The sequence below is a fragment of the Lasiodiplodia theobromae genome, assembly GCF_012971845.1.
Source record: "Lasiodiplodia theobromae strain AM2As chromosome Unknown scaffold_10, whole genome shotgun sequence".
In the NCBI taxonomy this organism is placed as follows: domain Eukaryota; kingdom Fungi; phylum Ascomycota; class Dothideomycetes; order Botryosphaeriales; family Botryosphaeriaceae; genus Lasiodiplodia; species Lasiodiplodia theobromae.
In genome coordinates, this window is record NW_023336300.1 from 999,255 (window position 1) to 1,023,999 (window position 24,745).

Consider the following 24,745-nt stretch of genomic DNA (forward strand, 5'->3'; position numbering starts at 1 on the left):
CCCAATCCCCTCATCCCCTCAGGCCTTCGTCAACTGCTCCGGCCCACCCTCCGGCCTGACCTGCTCCTTCTCGCGATAATCGACGCCCAACCACAGCAGATCGGGGCGGCTGTAGTGGCCGTGCACGTCGAGCATGGCCTTGACCTTGAGGATCTCGGACATATCGCAGTCAGCGATAACCAACCCCTGCTCCTCCTCACCCAAGTCAACCGTCAGCTTGCGGCCGTCGGGCGCGATGACGGCCGCGCACCCGCCGCCGCCGATGTGGTACAGCTGTCCGTCGCCTAGCCGCATGCGCTCGATGCCGGCCTTGGTGAAGAAGGACGAGGCGAGCACGACGAAGCAGTTACCTTCGATCGCGTGCGTGGTTGAGAGGTTGTGGGCGCCTGGGAATTGGGATGCCGGTGTTAGCACCTCCGAGTTTTGGGGGAGGCAAAGGGGGAAGTGAGGCTGGAGAGGTGGGGGAGTAAGGATGCGTGTATACCTTCGCGGCACTGCGACCACAGGGCTGAGCCCTCGGGGAAGGAGCTGTAGTAGTTCATAGGTGGCCATGCGGCTACGTGGATTTCTTCGCCTTGGGAGTACGTGTGGTAGCGGAGTAGTGGCTGTGAATGCTCCCAGCAGGAGAGGGCGCCGACCTTGCCTGGAGAAAGTGAGCTGAGTGGCACTCCCAAAAATTTGTAAAACTGATGGAATCTCCCTTGATCAAACACTTACCAATGCCGGGCTCGTAGGCTACGTTCAGCAGGGAAGCCCCGCTGCCGTCGCCGTAGATAGTGCGCTCAGCGTGCGTCGGCTTGATCTTGCGCCTGTGCATCTTGATCTTTCCATCCTTTCCAATGAACGACTGCGCCAGATACAGCGAGTGATTGTCATTCTCCGAGTAACCCAGTGAGACGGCAATCTTGTGCTTCGCCGCGCAGGCACAGATTTTGTCCATCTCCGGCCCATTGCGGCGCAGAGAGTTTCGCATGTATTCCTGCACCATCTCGAAATCGATGGGTCGTTGCCTGCACAGTAGAAGAGTTAGGTCAGGCAAAAGTCTAAGATCAGTATGCTCTGTAACGTACCAAATCCATCCGGGGTAGTTCGGAATCCAAACCTCTGGGAATGCGATCAGATCACACCCTTTGACGGAAGCCTCTTCAATCAGCTTGCATGTCTTAGCAACAGCGGCCTGCAGGTCGAAGTAGCAGCACTCAGCCTGGACTGCGGCCACGCGAACGTAGTTTGAGTGCTCGGACATATTGGTACCTGGATCGGAATGATAGGTGCTGCTTGAGGGAGTCTGTTCGAGCTCACCAGGCCGTTCCTGATGCTCTTAACTTATATTTGCTATCATTTGAGACATGGAGCTCATTATTCAGCTTCTTCTTCTATGGAAGCGATAAGAAGAAAATCTCAGCGGGGGATTTGGGGCAGTTTCGGAAGATTCTTATCAATCCGGAGCAGAATAGTTAAGGCCACCGAGTCTTCTACCATCATTTATCAGTCGCGATTACTTGACCTGATTAGAAATTTTCAGTTCTCTATCAGGGTGCTATCAATCTTTTGGATGTGCATGAGGATACTTATCGGCCCTATCTTCAATTTGTACCCTACCTGAGGTGTCAAGTTGGGGTAGCTCGAGCCAGTGACGTATGCTGGTGCTTTCCACCCATCCTACACCTCAAGGCTGGGCAATGGTAAACTACGCCTAAGTAGACTAGAAATACCTGTCTCATTTCTGCCCGAAAAACGACATCTTGCCTAAGAGCAGATCAACAAATAAGCGCAACTCAAATAGGCAAGATAGGGAAGAACTGATGGCCGAACACTAGCTCGGTAGTTGACGTTGTTTTAAGTTGATAGACTAATCACACTATAGTCTCTTGCTACAGAATCCCCATCCCATCTGCTTCGCCACGCTGACTTCGACTCCAAGCTCTTCCGCCCACTGCCAAACCAGACCGGGATTCTTCTGGAATCCGCGCCCCACCATAACCGCATCCAAGCCTTCCTGAAGAAGTTGCTCTGCTTGTCGAGCCTCAGTGATGTACCCCGCAGTGCAAACATGCATCTTATCGCCCACCTTCGCCTTGACGGCCTTCGCAAACTCTGCCTGATACAAAGGTCCCACCTTGATGGCTTATCGCGGATGCAAGCCGCCCGACACGACGTCCACGAAGTCTACTCCCCTCTCCGCCAACAGCTCTGCCAAGCGGACCGTCTATTCCAGCGTCCAGGAAGCCTCGCTCCGACCATCGTAACCGTCTACATCTTCTAGCCAGTCCGTCGCCGCCACGCGTACGAATAGTGGCATGTCATCTGGCATAGCCTTGCGCACGAGCTCCACGAGTTCCAGAGTGAGCTGAATGCGGTTCTCGAACGAGCCACCGTATTCATCTTCACGCTTGTTTGCTGCCGGCGACGCGAACTGGTGCAAGAGGTGTCCATATGCGTGATGGATCTCGATGACGTCTATGCCGGCGGCCACCGCGCGCTTAACAGCGGCCACGTAGGCGGCCTTGAAATGCTGGATATCACTGCTCGTAATGGCTGTCGGTGTCACGTGGCGAGGGCTGTATGGTAGCGCGCTTGGAGCCTTGACGCTGGAGGGCCATCCGTTGAGCTGTGCGTGAGGTGCATCAGTCCAGCAAGTTCTGGGGACATGGCAGAGAAGCGAGAAAAGAGAAGGGAAAAACGGCTCACCTCTTCCGGAGCGGCCACTCCGCCAGGACTATCCACCACCCACGGTGCCGTAGAGCTAGCCTTCCGTCCCGCATGTGTCAATTGAATGCCAACTTTCTGCCCCTGGCCGTGCGCAAATTCGACTATGCGGCGCAATGGCGCGATGTAGCTATCCTTCCACAACCCCACGTCCTCGGGCGTGATACGGCCCTCAGGCAGGACAGCGGCGGCCTCGATGACGGCGAGGCCTGGACCCCGCGAGGTGATACCGCCGAGGTGGGCGAGGTGCCAGTCCGTCATGTGTCCGTCTTGTGCCGAGTACTGGCACAGCGGAGCCAACATGATGCGGTTTTGGAACCTGCATCCTCTGATTGTGAGGGGTTGGAACAGCTTTGGTATGTTGCCGATTTCAGAGCGCAGGGCTGTCCCGGCGGACGGGTCTTGTAGAGGAGTGAAATAAGAAGGCTAGAGATTCGCGGAGCTCAGTTGAAGCACGTCGGCTTCTAGCCAGATTATTTAGCAGTGAGGACGATTGCTTACGCCTGGAGCTGGCCTATTTGCGAGCGGATGAGTATCTTTTGGCTTTTCAGAAGACATTGAAGCAAGATAGCCTCGGTACTTGTACTGATGGAGTGGAAAGCTTAGTCGCGGCTTTTTGAGGATATTGTTGGGTGATCGGTGGTGCAGTGTCATATTGCTAATTGAGACGGAGTGTTGGACTCTGCAGGTTCGCATGTCTTGGTAAGGATTGGCTCAGCTTGAGTGGTGCGCAAGGAGTGGGTCTGATGGCCTGAACTCCTGAATTATGAACATCAAATACTATTATCCGCATCACTTTGCAAACCCCATACGCTCTTGCTCGTTATTGAATTGCTTAAATTCCACTAGCTCGTTTCATGACAGCACAAAGATTGGCACTAACCCCAATTTATTTTTTTTTCTATTTTTCAGACTTTATACTTCTAGGTTATAAAATGAAGGACTGGGTTCGGAGAGAAAGGGCGCACTTCGGAGTCATTCCAGATAGTAGCTCCCAATGCTTTTTGGCTGTGGCGTTGGGGTAGACAAGCGTTGGAGTAGTTGGCTTGGGGTAAGTGGGGTAGTTTGGATGCGCCGGCCGCTAACAATTAGGGCTCCGGCGAGTTTTAATCATTAAACGCTGGATGATGGAACAATAGCAACTATCAGCTGTTGCATTAAAAAGAACGTGAATGCTTAGGGATGGGTAGAAAAGATATCAGTAGACGGTTCATTGCCCTCCATGGAACATGATTTCGGCTATTCATTTTGTCGATATGGAAGTCTGAGTGGTTTTATGGCGTAGATAAAGACGCCGACGATGATGTAATAAGCAGGAATTTGCAATGACGAGGAGCTTTCTCCGCGTGAAACAAAATCATGCTACACAACTGCCTCTCCACCATCGTGCCATCAGAGGTGAGAGAAGGTGAAAATGATCACTCGCAACCGTGCCGGACGCTCTCTGACTTGTACTACTTGTAATCGCACGTTTGCAAGAGCCGAGCATCTTCAAAGACACACTCGAACCCGTGAGTTCCCCTCTGGGCGAGGGCAGCCAGAACTGACATGGGCTATATATAGACACAAAGGAGAAGCCGTTTGAATGTTTGTGTGGAGTAGCTTTCTCTCGGCAGGACCTCCTCACAAGGCACGAGCGTCTCTCACATGGGGGAACAGCGCGAGTGTCGGATGAAAGAGGCGCGCAACTTCGACTTTCTACTCCACGCGCGTCGCCGAATCGCCGGCAAGGCATCGACGCTGGGGCCTCGGTGGAGCTTCCTGCCGTCTCCTTTCAGCCCCAGGCTAATCAAGCATCACGACGCTTCCCCAGTCATGACTCCACAGTCCAGTCCTGGGATTTAGGTGGCAATGGTTCGTTTTCTTGCCATCCAGGGGAGTGGTAATTCTTGCTCATGCGCAAAAGCCGTTGAATTTTCCGATACATACGGAGACGTGGCGCTGGAATTCTCTCGGTTTCTGAACACGGCTGGTTTGGATTTCGACCTTGATTTGTTTCCCTACAGCGGACAAAATTTTCTTTCAGCTCCGCCACAGAGCCCGTCGGAATGCGAGTACGCTGGCCTGGTTCCAGATGGAACCGTAGGTGAAGGTAAATGTGCCCGTGTAGCATCCAGCCGTGCGCTAACTGCAAGTCAACTGCAGACGACTTCCACGAACTGAAGCCTCTCCACGTGACGTGGCGGATCAACGAGCAACAACGCGCCTCGTACCTCGACCAGCTCTCGACATTCAGCGGGGTGCTACCGAGTACCTTCGTGCTGCCTTCCAGACTTTCAATATCACGTTATGTGGCGGGCTTCGTCGATGGGCTCAGCCACCACTTTCCCTTCATCCATATGCCCACCTTTGGCATCACCGCCAACCCGGACGCGCCCGAGCTCGTGCTCGCCCTCATGGCCGTCGGCGCGCAGTACCGCTACGAGCGAAGATCCGCAACAGCCCTCTACCACGCCGCGCGCGCCATCATCAGCGAGCGCATCCGCCGCCGTAAGCTGCCGGACCCGCACGCCGCTTCCTTCCACGAAAGGCTCCCCCGCATGCCGCCCAACCTCCCGGCAACCACCCGTGCCATCCTGCTCCTGGCCAAGTTCGCCGCGTGGCAGGCTTCCCCCACGCTCATCCGCGAATCGCTCTCATACCGTGCGCTGCTAGCCCACAGCGTCCGCCGCGCCGGCCTGTCCAAATCCGATGACGACGACAACAACGAAGGGCAGATGGATGATAACGCCTGGCTCCGCTGGGCACGCGCCGAGACGGACCGTCGCACCAAGCTCTGCGTCTTCTGCTTCTTGAACCTGCAGGAGCTTGCGTTCGGTCTCGAGCAGCCAGTGCTGCTCGCTAACGAGATTGGCGACATCCGCCTCCCATCTTCCTGCCGCGAGTGGCTCGCCGAAGGCCAGGCCGACTGGCTTCAGGCGCGAACGGCAGGGCCCGCGCCCGTCGGCTTCCGACACGCTCTCACATGCGTGCTAGTGGGACCGCGACGCGACTCCGGCGAAGTATCAGAAGCACTTGACGACGTGCCCGTCACCTCGCCCTTCGGCAACTTCATCCTCGTGCACGCGTTACTACAACGCATCTACCTCGCGCGACAGCTAGCCCTCCCCTCAACAACATCTTCCCCACTGCGTCCCGCCGACGTCGACGAGCTGGACGCCGCCTTCGACCGGTGGCGGCTGGAGTGGCAGCGCGCGCCCGAATCCGTCCTCGACGTGCGCCACTCCAAGGACTCGCTGGCCTTTGCGTCGACGGCGCTGTTTGGCCTCGCCCACGTGCGCCTCGTCTTCTCGCTGGGGCAGACGCCGCACGCCGCCGCCGCCGCCGTCTACGCCCGCTTCCAGGCGTGCGACGCGCAGGCCGTGGCGGAAGCGGCGCTGGCGGCCGCGCCGCCGCCGCGGAGGGGCCCGCACGTGCTGAAGGCGCTGCTGCATGCGGTGCATGCGCTGAATATTCCAGTGCAGTTGGGGGTGGACTATTTGGCAAGGTGCCAGGCGTTTTTCTGGAGCGTGCAACATGTTTTTTGTAGCTTTGAGTGCGCGGTTTTCTTGAGTAGGTGGTTGTTTGTGTTGGCGGAGGAGGAGGAAGAGGAGGAGCTAGGTCCGCGGCCGCTTTCGGGTGAGTGGTTTTCCCAACTTTTTTTCTGTTGTGTCATGGCGGACATTTTTTGGCGTAGCTGATGGACCATTCATTGTTCAGAGATGGAGAAAGAGATCAGCTCGTGGATTTCGAGGGTGGTGCAGGAAGCAGGAGACTCTTTGGATGAGGAGGAGGCTGCGCTCGGCTTTGACAAGTGTGCAACGCAGGGAGAGCGCTTTCGCGTGCTTGGTGTCGCTGTTGTGAGGCTTTGGGCGCGGCAGTTTCGAACCTCTAACACGGCGTGGCCGATGATGAAGCTGGTCGGGGAAGCGCTGGAACGGTACGCTGCTCTGCTTGTTTCGTTATAGAGTGAGAGGGAGATTGCGATAGACAAGGAATGGGACGTCGTTCTGAGTTAAAATATCTGATACCGATCTATAATACTAGATAATAAAGAGAGGAAAACACCCATAAATAATGTTGCCGAAACAGAAAGATAGCTGACCTATGCGCCTGTATAAACCGAGCTCGCTGCTTGAGCCCCCATTAAAAAGAGAAAAAAATTGTGACTAGCTTTTACGCCTCTCCGTGGAAACTAACATGCTTCTAGGCCCCTCTCAAGACCGTACGTCAGCCTCCTGCGGACTTGCTACTACTAGTCTTTGGAAATCCAGTCCAGTTCCAGGTGGGTGGTTCGAACGCGGGGCCTTGTGTTGTCCAAATCCGGGGTCGGGGGTCGGGGGTCCTGGGTCCTGGCATGCATGATCTTGAGATAACTCTGCCAGAGGTACATGGCTTTTTGGATGAAGAACAATCTACCGCTTGGCATCATAAGCACAGGCTTCTGCCGCTTCGTACAAGCTGCCTGGCGATGTCCGGCTGTTCGCATGTGACGTATGCGATTCCAGGACGACAAACGACAAGAACCGTACACTTCACTTCGCCAGGTGAACCCACCGAATCGCAAATACTGCGCAGAGACAGTCACGAAACAATCGTGATGGAACGGAACACAACAGTCCTTGAAGTCGCGGACTCGCGCGAAGAGGCTGTTTACAGCGGATCACGCTGTTGCTTAACAATACTAAACTCATTTCGGAAGAGAAGTAGAACGAGGAACGCGCCACTTGATGTGCAAAGAAACCATCCGACAGAGAGATAAGCCGTGACGGTGCCTTCTTGCCGATTCGCATAGCAACGATCCGTGGTGCCATGAATCCAGTGACCAGGCATGAAGGTGTTGATACGACGCCCAAGTCCGGCAGCTACAAGCAGTCATGGCAGAACTTGAACTCCATGCTGCGAAGCGGACACGTACGTCTAGACGTTGAGCGACCTATAAGAATGGCTAAGTTAGTAGACCATGTACATGGCGTATGGAGGTGAGTCCATGTGAGATGCTCGACATCCAAGACAGGTGAGCGAGTCTCTGAGATTGGAGTTGCACCAGCTGAGTGCTCAGTTCTCACAACTCCCGCGCGTGGAAATTCTGCAGATCTGGTTACTTTTCTAGAAGCATCCATATTCCCAACATTGGGGTCGCGGTTGGGGTCGTTTTGTGATATGGTCGGCGGTGGTTGCACTGACAACCACCTCAGCTGCCGCCGTTACGTCGCCCGTGCACACCACGCCTATGTAAATCGCCCTTCCCTTTCATCCTCACTTCGCTCCACCTTCCCAAATTCCTTTTCCAACCCTTCTCGCGTACAAGTCTGCCGTTTCCTCTGCGCCACGCACCAACTGTCGCCGCTTTGCGCCGACACCGCAAACTGTGTACCAAGCTTGCCGCTATCCGTCCAGCGCGCCGTGTAGAGCCTCCGCAATGCCTGACGCAGTCAGCTCAGCTGGCGCCGAGCCAGATCCACCTGGAGAGCAGGTACTTTCCTCACAGTTCCTGTCCACGCACACATGACATGTGGCTTATCCTACACTATCAGCAAATCCCCGCGGACACCACCTCTGCTCAGCATTGTTCCGATATCCACGAAGACCAGATCATGTGCAATTGGGGAAGGAAGCCCATCGACTGTATTTCTGCAATGTACCGCCCGGTCGAGCCTATGTCGGATGGCTTCATCCGCAAGCTATCGGAGATTTCCCTCATCGCTCCTGGCAAGAAGGGTCTCGATGCCGCTGGGGAGCTTATCAAGTCTGATTTCGATAAACGCTGCTCCGGTTCAGCCATCTCTTTCGTTAAAGGGATCCAGGAAGACAGCCTTCGGGACACGTTGGTTAAGATTCATCAGAAGCTTGCCGCTGCTGGAGAGATTTGCAAGGCGCGTCTTCAGAACAATACGTTCCTGCGTTCACACGGTTTCCAGTCGAACGACCCGTTCGATTGGCCATATGACACTGTGATGGCTCTCTGGGCTCTTGTCAAATCGACTGGAGGATCTGCCGCGAAGATCTGTGATGCAGGCCGTTTCCTTGAGCGTCACTTCTTTGCGCGGGTCACTATGGATTCCAAAAGCCCAAAGCTCATCATCGTTGCGGATGTGCAGCATGCTATCGATGAATTCACGAACTCCTCTAGCCCTGATAGCACACCTACGCGTGGCTATTCCGTTCGTAAGTGCTACACTCTCTCGTTTGATTTTACAAGTGGCGCTGATGTGGTCACACAAGCGGACATTGGCATTGGTGCGCCGCAGCAGGACAGCGGTCTTTGCACTACTGGATCCATTTTCCATCCTTGCCTTCCTCCCCTTGATGTCCTTCTATCCGTTGCGAAGGCCTTTTACAATGCGCGGAAGCAGCGTGGAGCTGCATATGGGACTGGAGATGGCCCGACCATCATGTCGCGGAAGGTCGCCTTGAAAGGCATATACAACGATAACAAGGATTCCGAGGGCCTTGGGACGTTCTTGAGACACGATTCACGCAATTACTCCTACAAGAATCTACGTTCTAACGAGGAAGCTATCGCGGCTCTCGAGAAGAAGTTCGGCGAGCCTTTTTGCGAAATCTTCTCTTGTCCAGACATCCAGGCCGACCAAGCGTTGCGGACATCGCATGGGTTTCTCTCTGAGTTACATAGGATTGCGCAGACACACCACATCGACAACTCTCAGAAGCTTCGAGCCATCATAACTGAGTACTTCGAAAAGTGCGTTGGAGATGGAAAGCCTCACATCCTGACCTCAGCCGGACTTCAGCAGCTTGCCACCGAACTGGCCAAGGCATCCGCTCCAGACGATGACGGCAGAAAGTACAAGGGCTGGACTTCGCTCGGTGGTGCCGATGCGCCAATCACCCCCACAGCCCAGCCTGCTAAGCAGTCCCGTCGTCGCTCTCGCATGAGCTCACCATCGGGCTCCAGCCAGCAGCCAGACCCCAAGAAGTGCAAGCCAGGCTTGACCAGCGCCGGTCGCGTGGCGTACGTAGCCAAGATGATCCCCGATGCCTCGCTTCGCTCAGCCGGCTCTGCTTCGCGCCGCGCCAGCACGACGACCATGACCGACCTCTCCGAGAGCGCCGAACGCCAGAACCATGTTGCCAACCACATCACGGAGCCGAACAACGCTGCCACTCCGACTCCAGCTTCGCGCACTGGCGGACTCTGGCCCAACATCGTAGTCATCCCCGGCAGCTCGCTCGTGGCGGCCGAGGAGAGGCCTCGAGTTATATCCGGCGCCGATAACGACAAGAATGTGGCTGGCACTTTTCCATCCGAGAACGCTGCACTCCACGTCAGCCAAGATACCCCCGTCGAGGATGTGGCCAGGGATACTGCGATAGCCGGCAGCAACGACAAGAACCCAGGCAAGGAGCTTGCTAAGCAGCAGCCGAGTTCTCAAGTCAACCCGCGCTACAATGGCGCCAAGGCCTTCGTTGGTAAAGACAGGACAGACGTGGATCGCGACTCTGCTGACATGACCGAGCTGCGCTCGCTACTGCAGAAGGCGACAGAAAAGTTGGCGGCAATTTCGCGCAGAGACGTGCACCGTCGCTTTCAGGACCTTGGCCAAAAGTACATCGAGTCTGAGGCTAATGCCAACTTGATCAAGACCGTTTGCGAAGAGATGAAAGCCAAGATTGGCATTACTGAAGCCGAAAACGCCGATCTGAAGCGACAAGTTCAAGAGGCTAGGAACATGACTGATGCTAAGCGTGACACCATTCGGAATGAGGTTGCTGGTCTAAAGCAGGAGCTTCAGAAGGCAAAGGACAAGGCTGAGGCAGAATGTACTGCCGTTCAAGCCGAGAACAAAGCTTTGAAGAAAAGGTTGGAGCAGGCAGAGGAGAAAGCTAGGAGCACCGATGAAGCTCACAAGGCCCAACACGATGTGCTCGAGGAACAGCTTCAGGCGGCCATGAAAGAGGCCGAAAGCGCTCGTGGTAGAGCCTATGAGGTCGAGAAGAAGCTCAAGAAGAAAGATAAGGAATGGGAGGAACTTGCCGGAAAACTTGAAAACATGTCGAAGTCTCTGAGGGCTTGAAAGATTGAAACATTTTCTGTGGGGAAATGGCTATGATTAGGTGGAGAAGTTTGTGGAACATTAGGTGGAGGATCCTATAATTTTGCTTTCTTGCAGGCAGGAATTCTAACAAAGAGCTAATAATGTAGCAATCAAGATGCTTTGTATGGTTTCTTTCAGTTAGCAATTTTCAAGTTTGCCGATTTGTATGCAGAAGATATGATGAAAAGTCTGGAGCCTACGTCGAACTATGTCCGTTTGAATGTCTTTGCAATGATCTGCGAAAGTACCCCGACACAGACAGACAGCCCGTGTATTCCAGAACTTGTTGCGTGCTCACTTAACTGATCCATCTGACAGCTATTGCTCAAGTCCACATGCCCTAGAGCTTACTTGGTAAGACTCTGCAGTTCAATCGACGTTGTTCAGCCATTTCCCAGAAGTCAGTTCCGGCAGAGCCTCCCGTCCTCCCTCTCAGACCACAGTTCACTTTCGACACACTTCTCGCACCACAAAAGAGTAGAAGGATCGTACTTCTTTTTGATAGCGCCCAGCTCCGCATAGTTGGGTCCATATAGCGACCGCTGCCAGTCAGGCTCGTCCTTGTCCGCCTTGGGAGTGTTAGCTTTGCTGCTTGCTGGGCCGTTCAGGATTGGCATTGTATACCTCGTTCCAGTAAGCACCGGACTCTGGAGCCAGTTGACGAAGTGCGTTCCCGCGGTTATTGGTCATGTCATATTGCGCCTCTTGCACCTTCTCCTCAGACAAACTATCATCCCAGCTGTTCGATACGATGAAGTGTACGACGGTATCCCTCCAGGCAGGGTTCAGAGAGCTGTTAACCGCGACAGGAGACGCAACCATTGACCCAGAAATGCCAAAGTTCGATACACCGCCCTACAGCACGTTAGCAACACCAACAACCCTTGACGGTTCGAAACACCACGACTGACCTTCTCCGGCGCATTCCTCGGCCCCGTATACTCCAACACCTCCGCCAGCAGATCCACATCCTCCGTCAACGCCCTCCTCGTCAAGAGCCTCGAAGTCCTCGCGCCGCCGCCACCACCAGCGGACCCGATACTCGGCACAGTCTCGTAAAACTCCGACCACTTCGCAAAGTGCCGACAAACCACCTCCACATCAACCAGCCCCTTCGCCTTCGCCCCCTCCAACACCTCCCCAACCGTGCCCTCCCACGCCGCCCGCGCAGTCCCGTTCGGCGCGCCGTGCAGAAACAGCGTACCCGTCAACGTCACCCCGCCGACCTCGCCCGCCCGCGGCCCGTTCATGATGTAGTACCCTTCCACGCCCGCGTCCTTCAGCGCCGGCAGCCGCGCATGCCACTCGGCCACGACGCGCCACCAGTCTCCCCTACTCGTCCCGTTCCTTTGCGTCACGACGAACGCAATCGTGTTCGTGCTCGGCATCGCGTACGCCTTCATCGTCACATCGACCACGACGCCGTACGTCCCCCCGCCGCCGCCGCGCAGCGCCCAGAAGAGGTCTGCGTTCTGACACTCGTTCGCAACCAGCACCTCCCCAGTCGAGAGGGTGACGACGGTCGCTTGGAGAATGTTGTCGGCGCCCATGCCGTACTTGCCAGTGAAGAAGCCGTGGCCGCCGCCGGAGGCCCACCCGAGGACGCCGACGTCGTCGCTCGTGCCGGTCACCATGATGGCGTTGTGGGATGTGGCGAGGGCGGCGACGTCGCGGCCTTGGGAGCCGGCGCCGATGGTGGCGGCCATGTGTGTGGATGTGTTGTGAGGGGCGGAGCAGCCGGCGGGGGTGAAAGGGGACGGGTGGAAGGTGGCGGTTTTCATGTTGTGGGTCCAGATGGAGAGGGAGCCATAGGCGACGGCGCTGTGGAGGGACACACACGATCATTAGAGCGATTCGGCTGGTTGTTATTCAGGGTGCGTGCCATACCGCATGGAGCTGTGTCCAGTGTTCTTGACGTTCAGCCTGAGGTTATGCTCCGTCGCGAACCTGACGGCGGCCTGCACGTGGGCGGCCTCGGTCGCGTTGACGACGTACGGCGGGTACTTGCCCATGTGGCAGCCGCGGCTGCCGGCTGCGGTGTCGCTGTAGAGGTTAGTGCCGTTGGCGTAGATGGGGTTGCAGCTGTTGTTCGCGTAGCTGGGGTCTGGGATGCTGGCTGGGTCGTCCGAGTGGAACTCTGACGTCTGCCATTCGGGTATGAGGGCATCGCAGGCGGCACGATCATAGTCCGGCTCGGATGGGTAGCAGACGGAGGCGGGGAGCGTGGTGCGGATGAGCCGGCCGGAGATGGTGGTGTTGAAGGTAGCCCATTCGGAGTCGGAGGGCCAACATGGCTCGGTCGGTGCCTGTTTGAAGTTGTTAGAGTTGCTTCCCGTTTGAGCTGTGACTGCTTACACATTTGCAACTTTGTGTAGCTGCTGAAAGCGGTGCAAAGATGGAGAAGATCAAAAGTGAGCGAATGGTCGCTGAAGCCATGGCCTTCCGAAATGCGAATGTGCTGAAGAAGGAGTCGAAGCTGGATCGCGAAATATTGATGGTGACCAGAGGCATTCAATTTATATATTCAGCAGGAGAAACGGCAGGCAACAGTGACCTGGAACGGAAGGACAACGGAAGTCTTGATGGGCAATGGGAGACCCACGCATCGTATTGCGTTAGGGGATCTTCAAGGAACGCCCCCGGATACGAACGCGGATTTTCTCAATTGGCTGCTTGGTTCCTTGTTTGTTTGCTCGCGGGTACGAATGTACGAATACGGAATTTTACGTATTCTTAAATCGACGTCTGACAACATACCAATAGCTACCACTACTTCTCCGAAGGGACTTTTGTTTTCACAGATAGCAAGATGGGTAATTGTGTAAGGAAGTTGGATTGATGAGAAAGAGTTATGCTCGTTATCGATGGTGGATCAGCTACAGCCCTGACTGTTCGTTATTGTGGAAGGATAGCTTTCCCATGAATCATGATCCAAACCAAGAGCGCCCTGTCTGTAGTCTACGTGCCTCCCAGGGCGTTGCGGGCATGAAGCGCCTTGAGCTCGTCCTGCTTGAGCGCGAGCTTCTTGCTCGCGTCGCGGACCTGGATCCTCAGGGTCTCCATCAAGCGTCCCAAGTCCTCATTGTCCTTGACCAGCTTGTCCTTGAGGTTGGCGAGCCTGGCCATCTCCTCTGACCAAGGAGTAGCAACATCCGCCTCCATGCCGAGGGCTTCCTCACCCGTGTACAGTCCGGAGCTGGTGACGACCTCGGTGAGGTTCTGGAGGAAGGCCGGGATCTGGTACATGTTGTCTTCCTGCTCCTGGATGCTCGTGATCTCGGCGAGGTTGGTCTCGTACTCGGCGGTGAAGTGGTTGAGCATCTGGACGACGTTCTTGTACGATTCGAAGTGTTCGTTGACCTCCTTGTTGAGGGACATGATCTGGTTCAAACGGTTGCGCTTCGTGTCGGCGGATGAGACGGTGTCTTCGCCTTTCATCTGGGTGTCTTCGCCTTCCATCTGGTTGGTCGTGACTTCGGCTTCAGCGGCGGCCGGCGAGGCGCGTCCGTCTTGGTCCTGCGCGTCGGTTTTTAGCTGTAAACATGGCGTGGGTCTGACGTGCTGTACTTACCGAGCCGGCTTGGTCGACCTCCTCTTTAATTTCGACAGGCATAGTGTAGCTAGGCGTGCGCTTAGGCGTCATGGCGTGCAGCGGGATCAGTGCCAGGTGGGTGGCGCTGACGTGGATTGTCGGGTGCGGCACGAGATGAGTGTTTGCGAGGAAGAGTCAGGTAGACGTGCAAAGAAAGCAGGTTTATATAGTTAGGTGATCAATCTTGGATTCCAGAAGCGGCTACAGCGCGCCTGGCACGTGCTCAGAGCAGCGTGCGTCCTAATGTATGCTATCTTGTTCTAAGGACAGACCGGATTCCATTACCGCCAGATTCGTGAGATCTTCCTTCAGCGGTTCGCCAGCTCTTGAGCGCGCGCGTTCTTCTGCTTGTCACGAATCTCCTTGGCCCACTCAGCCAGTGTAGCATGCCTGACAGCCAAGACGGCTACGTCGCGCCTCATGTCACGGATGTCCTGCATGACGCGTTCGAACTCGGCATCCAGCAACGGGTCGTCGGTAAGGTTGACAATCTCCTGGTCATTGTAGACGCCACCGCCGCCCAGGATATCCGCAAAGTGAGCATTTAGCCTACGGATGCGCAAGAGGTTGAGCAGATCCTCCCTATTGCGAGTGGCTCGATCAGAAAGGTCCTGGCGTACGATGTCGAACTCGTCCCGAGCATCCTGGAGAGCCATCATTTCGGCATAGATCTCGGGATAGTTGAGCTCAATGGTGCTGAGGGAAAGCTCGGTATCATCACTGGCCTTGAGTGGTAGTCAATGGGACTCATACAAAGAAAGTCAGACTTCGACATACCTCAGCCTCGGGCGCAGGGGCAGCATTTTCCATGTTGGTATCCTCCGTGTCGGCGGAGTCACTGGTCTCGAGTGGTAGTAAATGTCGATTCTACAAGCTAAAGATAAGTGGTAACGTACCTCAGCATCAGGAGTAGCAAGCTCAGCATCGGGAACAGCAAGTTCAGCATCGGGAGCAGCAAGCTCAGCCTCGACCGTCTCGTCACCAGTGGCGTTGCTGGTCTCAAATGGTAGTAAGTTGGCCTCTTTGCGTTGTCCGTAGCGAGCCAGAACATACCTCATCCTCGTAAAGCGACATGTCCGGAGCCTCAGGGCCCTCATCGGAGCCGCCAGCGTGCTGGTTGCTCATAGACATCTTGTGGGTGTTTTCGGAACGTTCGCGGATGAAGAGCACCAGTGGTCGCAGATCTTTTCAAGACGTAGAAGATCTGAAAGAAGGTTGGAGGGTGTTGTGGAAGGAGACGAACAGCGGTTTTAAAAGCAAACATCAACGCGTTCGCTACATTAGGAAAGAACATCAATTTAGGCAGCTGCCATCCAACCGCAATCCATTTTTCGCTGTTTCTTCACGGCTTTGCCGAGGTGAGAGCTTGGACTTGTCGCTTCGCCAGCATCTCAGCACCCACTACAGCTCTACTGCTTCCTGTAGTCTGCTTTCAAATGATGCTGAGGCTGCCTGACCAGCCCTCCCCTCTTCAGCAGCATCTCCTTCTCTCTCTCCTCCAGATTCTGCATCAATACCGCCATTTCCTCCTCCGTCACCGAATTCACCCGAGCCTCCTCACTCTGCGGCTCCCACCTCTCTCCTTCCCTCTCGCCTTCCGGCAGCACACTCAACAGCATCTCCTGTCTCTGCCTCAGCGCCCTCTCCCGCTCTTCATACTCCCTCATCATCTCTTCGACCTCGCCCTCGCCTTCCGTGCCCATGAGACTACCCCTCTTCGCGTCGATCTCCCACATCAGGCTCGCGAGGCTCTGCCTCCGCACGACGCTCTCCGCGTCGACCAGCGTGCGGTACTGCGCCGGCGAGAGGCCGCGCGCGCGGTAAGTGGCCCACGCCTGCCGCAGGAGCTCGGCGTAGAGCCGCTCCGAGTCGTTGACGTGTTGGAGGACGCTGAGTTGCATGAGGATCTTGGATATGTCTCCGACCGCCGTGTCGACGTCGGGGCCGCCGCCCGGTTGTTCATGAGGTGCGGCGGGTTGTTGCTGGGTGAGAAAGGCGGGTGCGGACACGCTTCGGTGTGAGTGGGTTCTTGCGACCGGTGGAAGTGAGGCCACGGCAGGAGTGTTGATGCTGCAGGTTCGCAGGCGGGTGCTGAGATCTTCGAGCTCCTGAGACGGGTCAGCAGAGCTACTTTATATGAGCGGGTGGCAAGTGAGGCTTACTTGAGAAGGATCCATTGTGAGGCGTCGTGTGGTGGATAGGAGTTGGAGCGCAGTTGAGGTGCGGTTGATTTTATGCTGAGTTATGTGTTCTTCACCTACAGAACGGGATGTGTGCTGGTGAAGTTAAGAAAGCTAACAGCGACTTCAGCTGGTCAAGTGACGTGCAGGCCGATTGATTCACTAATGGGGAGAAATGATGGCCACAATAGGATTCGGAACGGATACAAAGCATTCAGTGCTTCACACGCCCCTCTATTGTTCCTGCAGCAGCGCCATGAATTTATGAGAATCAAATTTGTGTCTACCGTGCTACCTACCGTGCTATACTCATCGGGAGGATATCCACTCTACAGGCAAGATGGACTATACAAGAACAGTATCGACCGAAGATACCGCAGCTCCGGCTGCTTACGCATCCAGACTCATACCAAGCAGCTTGAACAATCTCCACCACGCCGTTCGGCATCAACCCACCGGCTTCTCCGCCTTCTCATGGGCACGTCCAACGGGCACACCAAGCTCGTCAAGCTTGGCCCTCAACGCCTCATTCTCCCTCATCAACACCGCATTAACCATCTTCAACTCATCATCTCCCCTAATAACCCTCACCTTCTCAGCATCCACATCGCACGCCTCTTCCCGCGCCTCCGCCTCCACGCACTTCTGCTGCGCGACCCGCATGTCTACCCTCAGCCCAGCCGCCTCCCTCTCGAGCTTCTCCTTCTGCATCTCGACCTTGGCCAGCCTCTTGTTCTCGCGCATGATGGCGCGCATGCCCGGCCCGAAAGCGCGCCACTTGCCGGCGTCGGCCTCGGTCGCGGCGCGCGCGGCGTCGGTGAGGTCGAGGTCGAGCTTGACCCGGTCCATCGCGGCGGCCAGCTCGGATTGGGTGGCGCGTTCTTCGGCTAGCTGTGCGGTTTGCGTGGCGATCTGGGCTTGAAGGGTGGCAAGCTCGGCTTCGAGTTTGGCGATGAGGTCCTTGTTCTTGTTGTTGTCGTCGTTTGTCTGGGTGGCGGCGCTGTTTGTGTTGGCAACTGTCTGGGTGGCAGCATTGGCAATATCCTTGGAGCTGTTAGCTTGGGTAGTGGTGATGGTGCTGTGAGGCTGTGAGGTCTCTGCAGGAGCTGGCTGGGACGTAGACGGCTGCGAAGCCTTGAAAGGAAGTGGTGTCATGTTAGCATCGGTCAGCTTGGATTTCTTGTTAGTCTCGTCAGACTCGGTGTCATCGCCCTCCAGCAGACGCTTTGCGCGCTGGGGATGAAGCTTGGCAGTCTCGTCTTCGGTAACGGCCATGATGCTGGTGTTGTTGCTCTGCAACGGCTTGGGCACACTTCCCTGGTCTTCCTTCGCAAACCTCTCCTGGGGGTCCGAGGATGGCTTGGTGTAGTGACTCTGATCCACCTCGGGAGCGACACGCTGCTCCTGCTTCGCCGATTGCTCATAAGAGGCGTAAACCCGCTCAGACTTGTGATACTCACGCGGCTTCAGCGACTCGCGGCTCCTCATCTCCCGGTTGAAGACACGGTCGACATCGCCGTAGTACGCGTCGTCTCTTGAACTGACCCTCCTCTGTCCCGCCGCGCCGCGGAAGCTGAATCCCACTCCCGCATCACGCTCGCGCTCGTCCTCCCGGGCATAGCGCCTGTCGTCCCCATACTCCTCCCTACCAGCAGTGCTGTGGCGCCTAGCGTCCCTCCTATCATCGCTCGCACTAGCCCTCCTCCTCTCCTTCGCCTCCGCAGCCTCTCTATCCAAGATCTCGGCCGCCTGGTTCACGTGCTCGGGGGTGGCTTTGCACAGCCTACCATCCTTGCGCTGCTCGCGGGCGACCAGGTCTTCCACCAGACGCAGCGCGGAATCCCTCTTCCTGGCGCCGCGACCGGCAGCGCGGGCCAGGTCGGCGAGGGCGGTCAGCATGCGCGGCGGCCAGCTGAGCGGGTGCGAGCCGAAGCCGCAGTCGGCCGGCTTCCACGCGGCCGAGTCGCTGCCCCAGAGGTCGGAGAGGATGGCTATGGCCTTTGGTTTCAGTGTGTTGGCCGGAGCGCCTTTTTTTTTTTAAGGGAAGAGGGATATGGTTGCTGAAGGCTTACCTGGCTGGAGCTCATGCCGGGCGGCGGGCTCGGGCTGCGCGGGCGGGCGGGTTTGTGGTAGTGGTGGTAGTGCTGGTGTTTGGGGCGGTGATGCTGGTATTTGCCGTGGTACGTCATGGTGGCGGTCGGTAGCTTGCTTATGATTGTCTTCAGAAGCGATGGGCGTGTTGGCCAGAAGTAGTTGTGGTCGTGGTCGCGGTCCAAACAGGAATGTTGTGGTCGCAGTCGGAACTGGATCGCATGGAGTGGAAGTGGATCAGGTTTGTGTCGGACACGGACGCGTTTTATATGAAGGAACTTTTAGCTCGGTGAGCAGAAAGCCGTGCAAACTCCGTCGCGGCATCCAAAGAAGGCTTGCGCTGGCGCACTCACGGATAGACACTGCACGCACTCCCTGATTACCCAGCCATGGCTCATGGACAGTTTCTCAGATAGAATTTTTGACTCGCTTCAAGAAATTTATATAGACCTTTCCACGATCATTTCCCGCAGGAGATGTGGATAATCAGACCCAGTCCAGCAGATACATTACCCAAGGCGTTGTCTATCAGCAACAATGCCTGCTATGAGGAGTTTCGCTGTCGGCACCGAATCTCTACCTTTTCAAGCTCATCCTTTCCCTTTTTCCTTCTCTCATGCCGCATGACAAAGTATCTACTGTTGTACTGCTCGTTGCTAATCTAGCCTTGCATGCACTTCTTCGCTTCTCGCTGTAGCCTTTCGTTCAGAGGACCTTGGGTCCTTTCCGATGCAGATTGAGTTCCGAACCAGGACTATCCATAGCCGCTGAACCTCCGTGATAGGCGCAGTGGCCTAATCGTCCTCATCAGACTCTCCCTTCATCATCAGCAGATCATCGTCCAAATCAACCCCCAGTACCTTCGGCATCTTAGGACTGCTCTGGCTTTGACCCGTGGGGCTGCGCTTGAGCCTCTTAGCAGGCGGCGAAGGCGAGGCGCTCTCCAACTTGATCCGCTTCTTAGAGTCATCTCCATCCTCTTCAAAGTCGTCGTCGTCGTAGTCCTCCATCTCCTCGTCGTTGTCTTCCTCATCGTCTTCTTCTTCTTCTCCGTCATCTTCATCATCATCATCACTAATAACCACAACCTCCCTCACAACCTCCACCTCACACTCCCCCTCCTCCTCCTCAGACTCGGAAGACTCCTCCGGCACCTCCGGCCTCTCAAACGCCAACCCGCCGAAACCCCTCGTCGCCTCCATCGCCAAATTCTCCTCCTCGTACGCCGTCTCCTCGGCCCGCACGCCCGCCGCCGCAGCGCGCGCGTAGCGCCTCTCGCCCATCTGCGCGCGGTGGCGGCGCCGCATAGCCTCGCGGTGGGCCTCGACGCGGACCTCGCGCTCCCACGGCGACATGTCGCGGAAGAGTTCTTCCATCGACGGCGGGTGGGCGACGTCGATTGCGGGAATGACCGTCTCGACGGCGTTGACGAAGGCCTGGCGCGGGTCGACGGCCGTGAGGAGGGAGCGCTGGGGGCGGATGGGCTCGAAGTCGTGGCCCCAGATGCCGAGGTTGTTGTTGTTGTTGTTGTTGTCGTCGTCGCCGGCTTCGTCGTCGGCGTCGTAGGCGGCGTCGGGTGTGGTTGATGGTGGTTGGAGACGCGTGCGCAGGTAGCTCAGGTTGCCCGCGAGTGCGCCGTCTTGCGTGGCCTTGCGCGCCGCCAACTCGGCGTTGTAGGTGGCCAGGTCGGCTTGCATGAAGGCCCGCTGCTGCATGGGGGTCAGGCCGGAGGGCATGTTGAAGGAGTCGGGCCACGTGCGGGTGCAGGCGGCGCGGGTGGCGGGACTGAGTGGGTCGACGCGATTCTCGTAGTCGCGGTAGGAGGAACTTGCGGTTATGTTGCTGCGGATGACAGGGCGGGCGGGTGGAGTCGAAGAGCCGGAGTCGTCGCTGGTGGTGGTAGTGCTCGCGACATCGGTGCTGCCGGAGGATGCGGTGGATGATGCGCCGTCGGGAGTGACCGTTGCTCGGCGACGTTCGCTCTCTTTAGTGCTGCTGCGAGTGCGGACTCCGAGGCTGGAGCCTGAGTCCATGCCGGGCGAGAGTGAAGATATTGGGGAGGGAAGAGGGCTTTGCTTCATGGTCTGCTTGTTCAGACTTTGGGTGGGCGGGTAGAAGTTGAAGCGGCTTGGAAGTTGGAAGCAGCCAGAAGAATTTCTGACGCACCTTCTATTATAGACCTATGTGTTCCATCACTGTACGCACGCGAGGAGAATTTTCAGACCGCAGGTGATTGGCCATAGATCAGTGGACGTGTGTTAAAGCCAGCAGTGTTAGCACATGACTAGCGTCCGTACAATAGTACATATCACTTGATCACTTGACTGTCACCGTCGCTGATAAGATGCCTGTATTGTTCAGGCATGATGGACAGATGGCTATCCTCATGGAGGTTTGGATAAGACCACAAGCCTATTGAATCTATCTCATGAAGTAGAAGTGTGGGTATCAGACAACTAAACAATAGCCCCAAGGCAATGCTGCAACATCAAGATCGTCAACATCCACCCGATCACGCATCTCCGCCTGTCTTGCAGATTCCCATGAGCTCCCGCTCCAACTCTTCAACCCTACCAATAGCCTGATCCCGCTCACGGACCGCCTCAGTGATGTAGGCATCCTTCTCCTGCAACGCCTGCTTCAGCTCGCTATTCTCCCTTTCCAGACGCGTCTTGTAGATCTCAGCCACTTCCCAGTACATCTTGAACATGTCGCGATCGGTAGCAACAACCGACAAGGTTGCATCCATGTCGAACCACTTCATCTCCATAGCATCAATCTGCTTCTGCTTCTCCATCAGCTGTTCCTGTGCAGCCTTCTTGGCCGTTTTGACCTCCTCCCGCAGGTCCGCAACCTCCTTCTCCTTCTGATCGGCAGGAGACTGGTTGTAGTTGGCCATAGCAGAACCGCGAACGGGCTGGACTTGGGGCGGGCGCATTTTTTCAGCCCTAAGCAGCTCAGTAGCCTTGACGATGTGCTCCGTAGATGCCGTCACGGTTCTGCCCATGACTGCGGCGACGATCTGCATGGCGCGAACGCGGTAGTTGGGTCCGGCCGTCTGCGCGAGCGCGGCGAGGGCGGACAGGATGCCCGGCGGCCACAGGTGAGGATCGTCGCCGAACTGGCAGCCCTTGTACTTCCACATGCGGACGTTAGGCGACCAGACGGAGGAGAGGATCGCGATGGCCTGAGCATGGTTGTCATGTGTTAGCTAAGAGAGATCTGAGGCGGGCGCCGGGAAGGCGGGTGAGACGTTATCACTGTACCTGCTCTGTGGTCATCTGTCGCATAGTCTCGATGGCCACAGGTCTGCTCTGAAGTGATATTGGTGCGGTGGTATGCTGACCAAAACGGTGCCTTCTATTGATGTGCTCGCGCGAGTTTGAGGAAGATTGTGGAAGAACGCGGTGGACGTAAATATGTGAATGTTTTGCTGTCAACATGGCGCTAGTCGAAAGTGGTAGACCTGAGAAAGGCGCGGTTCACACCTGCGGGTGCCATGCATTACGTCACTGCCCTCATCAGGCGAATCACTCTCCAGAGGGCATGGGCGGACGGCAATCTAGCTCTCTTCCAGATGGGCCTGCCCGTGCCGCGGCTTGTGCCCTGGGAGCTGAAGAGACTGTCCGGAAATATGCGTAGACTTGATCCGGACGATAGCTTCCACTACCCATTCAAGTTGATATTGTAGGACCTTGCTATGCTTCGCTCTAGTCGTCGGCTGCACTGCCACTCTGCAAGAGATGGCTGGGTTATGTGCTGGATTGGAACATTAATTTCATAAAGCGGCTGGCTGAAAACATGTTTTACAACATATTACTCTCGTCTCACTGTGTGACATTGATTCTTTCAAAGCTGGTTGCCACTTAATTTCTAGACCAATCTACAGCAGATAAATACGTGGTATATAAGATCGTTCCTCCCATGCCATCAACTCCATCCAAAATTACATCCAGTAAGCTTTTCCAATACTAACACAAAGTACAGAAGTCAATCAAAGAAGTTTATCCACATTGCTACACAACGAGCCGATGGCGACCCATATAAGTATCAGCGCAATCGCTACGGTTGCAGCAAGGCTGGCATTCATAGTGACGCGATCCGGGGAGCCCCCGCTGCCGAGGAAGTTCATGAACTCCATGACGAAGACCCAGGCTGCAGCCAACAAGATGAACAGGATTGTGATCCAGATGAGGCTCTTGAAGAACTTGGACGTGTACAGGCGATCTCCATGCTCATCCACGCGCGCTTTCTGTTCGTCTGCGTTTGCTCTTTCTTTTTCTTCCGCGTCCTTTTCCAAATCCGAATTTGGTGTCCTGATTTCGCGACATGATGTTGGCGGAATGGCTTTCGTTATGTCGGACGTAGAGTCAATATTGGCATTGTAAGCGGGGAAGCGAAAGTTGGATACGGAGGAGCCGCTGGTTGCTGCCGTCCCGGCCCGGGACATCGAAGGAGTAGCAGAAGATGACTGTGTCCGACGATGCGCAAGAAGAGGAAGCTCAAATGTCTCAGCCCTCGACCGTGCCGTGGCCGTTTCTCTGGCCTCCACCGTTGTCTTTGCCAAATGGGTTGGGTAAGCGGGAGTCACGGTCTCTTCTTTAGCTTCATCTTTCCGTGTTGCCACCGAGAATTCCTCCACGACCGACACGAGGGGCAGCAGAAGAAGCAGCATGGGAAGGACTTGACCGAACTCCCAAGTATTCTCATCGGGCCCGATGAATTCTGCCAGTAGCTGTCGGGGTAGGAGCAGGTTGGCACTGCCCCAGGCAAGACTGATAGTCAGCATCAACAACGATGCGGCAAACGAGGAGCCGAAGTCGAGTGCGGCTATAAATAGCACGTATGCTCCAACAAGTAATGCATAAGGCCAGGCGGTGATGAAGCGGACGACGCCACCTCTTCTCAGGCGCCAATTTGCCACCCGACGCAGCTGCCGCGGTACTACTGTCCGCACTGTCTCGCAGCGCATCAACGCGCGCTGTTGCGGACGGAACAGCAGACTGCCCACCTTCCAAACGTAGCCGCTGCTCAGCATAAGGAGCGAGAGAACAGCGTCCGTAGTTGGACCTTCGAGGCGATATTCAGGCAGCCAGAGGCACGCGGCCGGGTCGGCCGGGGTAAAGGCAAACTCTGAATCCATGTTATACCACATGCCAAACATGGGATAGTGCACCAGCGCGTCGCCGAAGGTGCGCGACGTTGTGGGCACGAGCGCGGCGAAAAGCAGCGCAAATAGCGTGAGCATGCCGAAGAGGCGGACGCAGCGCGCCGCCGTCCTACCTCTACTCCTTCTATTTTTCTTCTCATGGGGCGCCAGCGCCACAGTGAGGGTGGTGAGATGCACGTTGGACGACATCCACCCGAGGTAAATGACAGTGCGCCAGTGGTAGACCGTAGTGGACTGCACGCCGGCAAAGGCGGCCGCCAGGATAGCGATGCCCGTCACCATCTGCTGATCGCTGCAAGCGCGCAGCGCCCCACGGAACGCCTTGCTCCATCCCGAGTCGGCACGTCGGCTTGTGGCGCGGAAGATGCGCCTATCGACAGGACTGAGCAGTTCGTCTGGGATGAGGCCGGTCCAGTAGGCGCAGATGGTGAAGAGAAGGGTGGCGTAGGCGGTAATGAGGAAAGCGAGAATGACCTGCACGAGGAACGTCAGCCTTATGGGGTGGCACGTGTGGGGACCAGGAACGAGTTCGTACACCAATGCCGGAAATGTCCGGATTTGGTTCGATGGTGAAGGGCAAGTCTTTTCTCGGATACAGAGATGCATAGACGGCGCAATTGGTGCCTGAGTAGGAAGGCGGGCGCCATTTCTCGTCTTCTGGTGGTGCAGCCCGTGGGGACGGGCTGCTGGATGTCATGGCGCAAGGCAGAGAGAGGAACACGACGATGCGAAAGAGCAGAGCAGGCCTTTGTCAAGACCCTTCGTATTGTGGCGGAGCATGTCTTGCAGATCGCCAGGGGGATTAACAGACGCGTCTGTTTTACGAGCGGGAGCGTGCAGCGTGAGGCGCTCTAGCACAGCAGCTGTTTCCGATTGGCTTGCTTTGCCAGACGTTACGTCGACTTCGGAAATTCTTGCCAACCCCTGCGCCAAAAACACCACCATCCATACTCTTTTCCGCAAA

General features: G+C 56.2%; 12 protein-coding genes across 12 annotated transcripts; 2 read left to right on the top strand and 10 right to left on the bottom strand.

Moving 5' to 3' along the window:
* Nucleotides 1-18: 18 nt before the first annotated feature.
* On the bottom strand, nt 19-1,246 carry LTHEOB_4087 (Aliphatic nitrilase; the record flags this gene model as incomplete). The annotated part of the gene is made up of 4 exons (XM_035513082.1): nt 19-386; nt 485-643; nt 718-1,010; nt 1,071-1,246. The coding sequence occupies 4 exons, from the start codon at nt 1,244-1,246 to the stop codon at nt 19-21; spliced, it is 996 nt and encodes a 331-aa protein (XP_035375480.1).
* Nucleotides 1,247-2,209: 963 nt separating this feature from the next.
* On the bottom strand, nt 2,210-3,012 carry LTHEOB_4088 (NADH-dependent flavin oxidoreductase; the record flags this gene model as incomplete). The annotated part of the gene is made up of 2 exons (XM_035513083.1): nt 2,210-2,611; nt 2,692-3,012. 2 exons carry the CDS (start codon nt 3,010-3,012, stop codon nt 2,210-2,212), a joined length of 723 nt encoding a protein of 240 aa, XP_035375481.1.
* Nucleotides 3,013-4,757: 1,745 nt separating this feature from the next.
* Nucleotides 4,758-6,947, top strand: LTHEOB_4089 (Regulatory protein; the record flags this gene model as incomplete). Its single annotated transcript, XM_035513084.1, has 5 exons — nt 4,758-4,791; nt 4,855-6,196; nt 6,266-6,327; nt 6,409-6,628; nt 6,899-6,947. The coding sequence occupies 5 exons, from the start codon at nt 4,758-4,760 to the stop codon at nt 6,945-6,947; spliced, it is 1,707 nt and encodes a 568-aa protein (XP_035375482.1).
* A 1,254-nt stretch (nt 6,948-8,201) lies between these two features.
* LTHEOB_4090 (uncharacterized protein) lies at nt 8,202-10,727 on the top strand (the record flags this gene model as incomplete). The annotated part of the gene is made up of 1 exon (XM_035513086.1): nt 8,202-10,727. The coding sequence occupies one exon, from the start codon at nt 8,202-8,204 to the stop codon at nt 10,725-10,727; it is 2,526 nt and encodes an 841-aa protein (XP_035375483.1).
* Nucleotides 10,728-11,149: 422 nt separating this feature from the next.
* On the bottom strand, nt 11,150-13,184 carry LTHEOB_4091 (FAD linked oxidase; the record flags this gene model as incomplete). Its single annotated transcript, XM_035513087.1, has 5 exons — nt 11,150-11,317; nt 11,373-11,603; nt 11,660-12,569; nt 12,636-13,054; nt 13,104-13,184. 5 exons carry the CDS (start codon nt 13,182-13,184, stop codon nt 11,150-11,152), a joined length of 1,809 nt encoding a protein of 602 aa, XP_035375484.1.
* A 522-nt stretch (nt 13,185-13,706) lies between these two features.
* LTHEOB_4092 (Laminin subunit gamma-1) lies at nt 13,707-14,391 on the bottom strand (the record flags this gene model as incomplete). Its single annotated transcript, XM_035513088.1, has 2 exons — nt 13,707-14,264; nt 14,320-14,391. 2 exons carry the CDS (start codon nt 14,389-14,391, stop codon nt 13,707-13,709), a joined length of 630 nt encoding a protein of 209 aa, XP_035375485.1.
* Nucleotides 14,392-14,648: 257 nt separating this feature from the next.
* Nucleotides 14,649-15,471, bottom strand: LTHEOB_4093 (uncharacterized protein; the record flags this gene model as incomplete). Its single annotated transcript, XM_035513089.1, has 4 exons — nt 14,649-15,065; nt 15,118-15,183; nt 15,237-15,338; nt 15,394-15,471. 4 exons carry the CDS (start codon nt 15,469-15,471, stop codon nt 14,649-14,651), a joined length of 663 nt encoding a protein of 220 aa, XP_035375486.1.
* A 278-nt stretch (nt 15,472-15,749) lies between these two features.
* On the bottom strand, nt 15,750-16,517 carry LTHEOB_4094 (uncharacterized protein; the record flags this gene model as incomplete). Its single annotated transcript, XM_035513090.1, has 2 exons — nt 15,750-16,448; nt 16,503-16,517. 2 exons carry the CDS (start codon nt 16,515-16,517, stop codon nt 15,750-15,752), a joined length of 714 nt encoding a protein of 237 aa, XP_035375487.1.
* A 450-nt stretch (nt 16,518-16,967) lies between these two features.
* On the bottom strand, nt 16,968-18,709 carry LTHEOB_4095 (uncharacterized protein; the record flags this gene model as incomplete). The annotated part of the gene is made up of 2 exons (XM_035513091.1): nt 16,968-18,518; nt 18,593-18,709. The coding sequence occupies 2 exons, from the start codon at nt 18,707-18,709 to the stop codon at nt 16,968-16,970; spliced, it is 1,668 nt and encodes a 555-aa protein (XP_035375488.1).
* Nucleotides 18,710-19,405: 696 nt separating this feature from the next.
* LTHEOB_4096 (uncharacterized protein) lies at nt 19,406-20,644 on the bottom strand (the record flags this gene model as incomplete). Its single annotated transcript, XM_035513092.1, has 1 exon — nt 19,406-20,644. The coding sequence occupies one exon, from the start codon at nt 20,642-20,644 to the stop codon at nt 19,406-19,408; it is 1,239 nt and encodes a 412-aa protein (XP_035375489.1).
* Nucleotides 20,645-21,123: 479 nt separating this feature from the next.
* On the bottom strand, nt 21,124-21,892 carry LTHEOB_4097 (uncharacterized protein; the record flags this gene model as incomplete). Its single annotated transcript, XM_035513093.1, has 2 exons — nt 21,124-21,798; nt 21,878-21,892. 2 exons carry the CDS (start codon nt 21,890-21,892, stop codon nt 21,124-21,126), a joined length of 690 nt encoding a protein of 229 aa, XP_035375490.1.
* Nucleotides 21,893-22,605: 713 nt separating this feature from the next.
* LTHEOB_4098 (UDP-glucosyl transferase family protein) lies at nt 22,606-24,478 on the bottom strand (the record flags this gene model as incomplete). Its single annotated transcript, XM_035513094.1, has 2 exons — nt 22,606-24,255; nt 24,317-24,478. 2 exons carry the CDS (start codon nt 24,476-24,478, stop codon nt 22,606-22,608), a joined length of 1,812 nt encoding a protein of 603 aa, XP_035375491.1.
* Between the last annotated feature and the right edge of the window lie 267 nt (nt 24,479-24,745).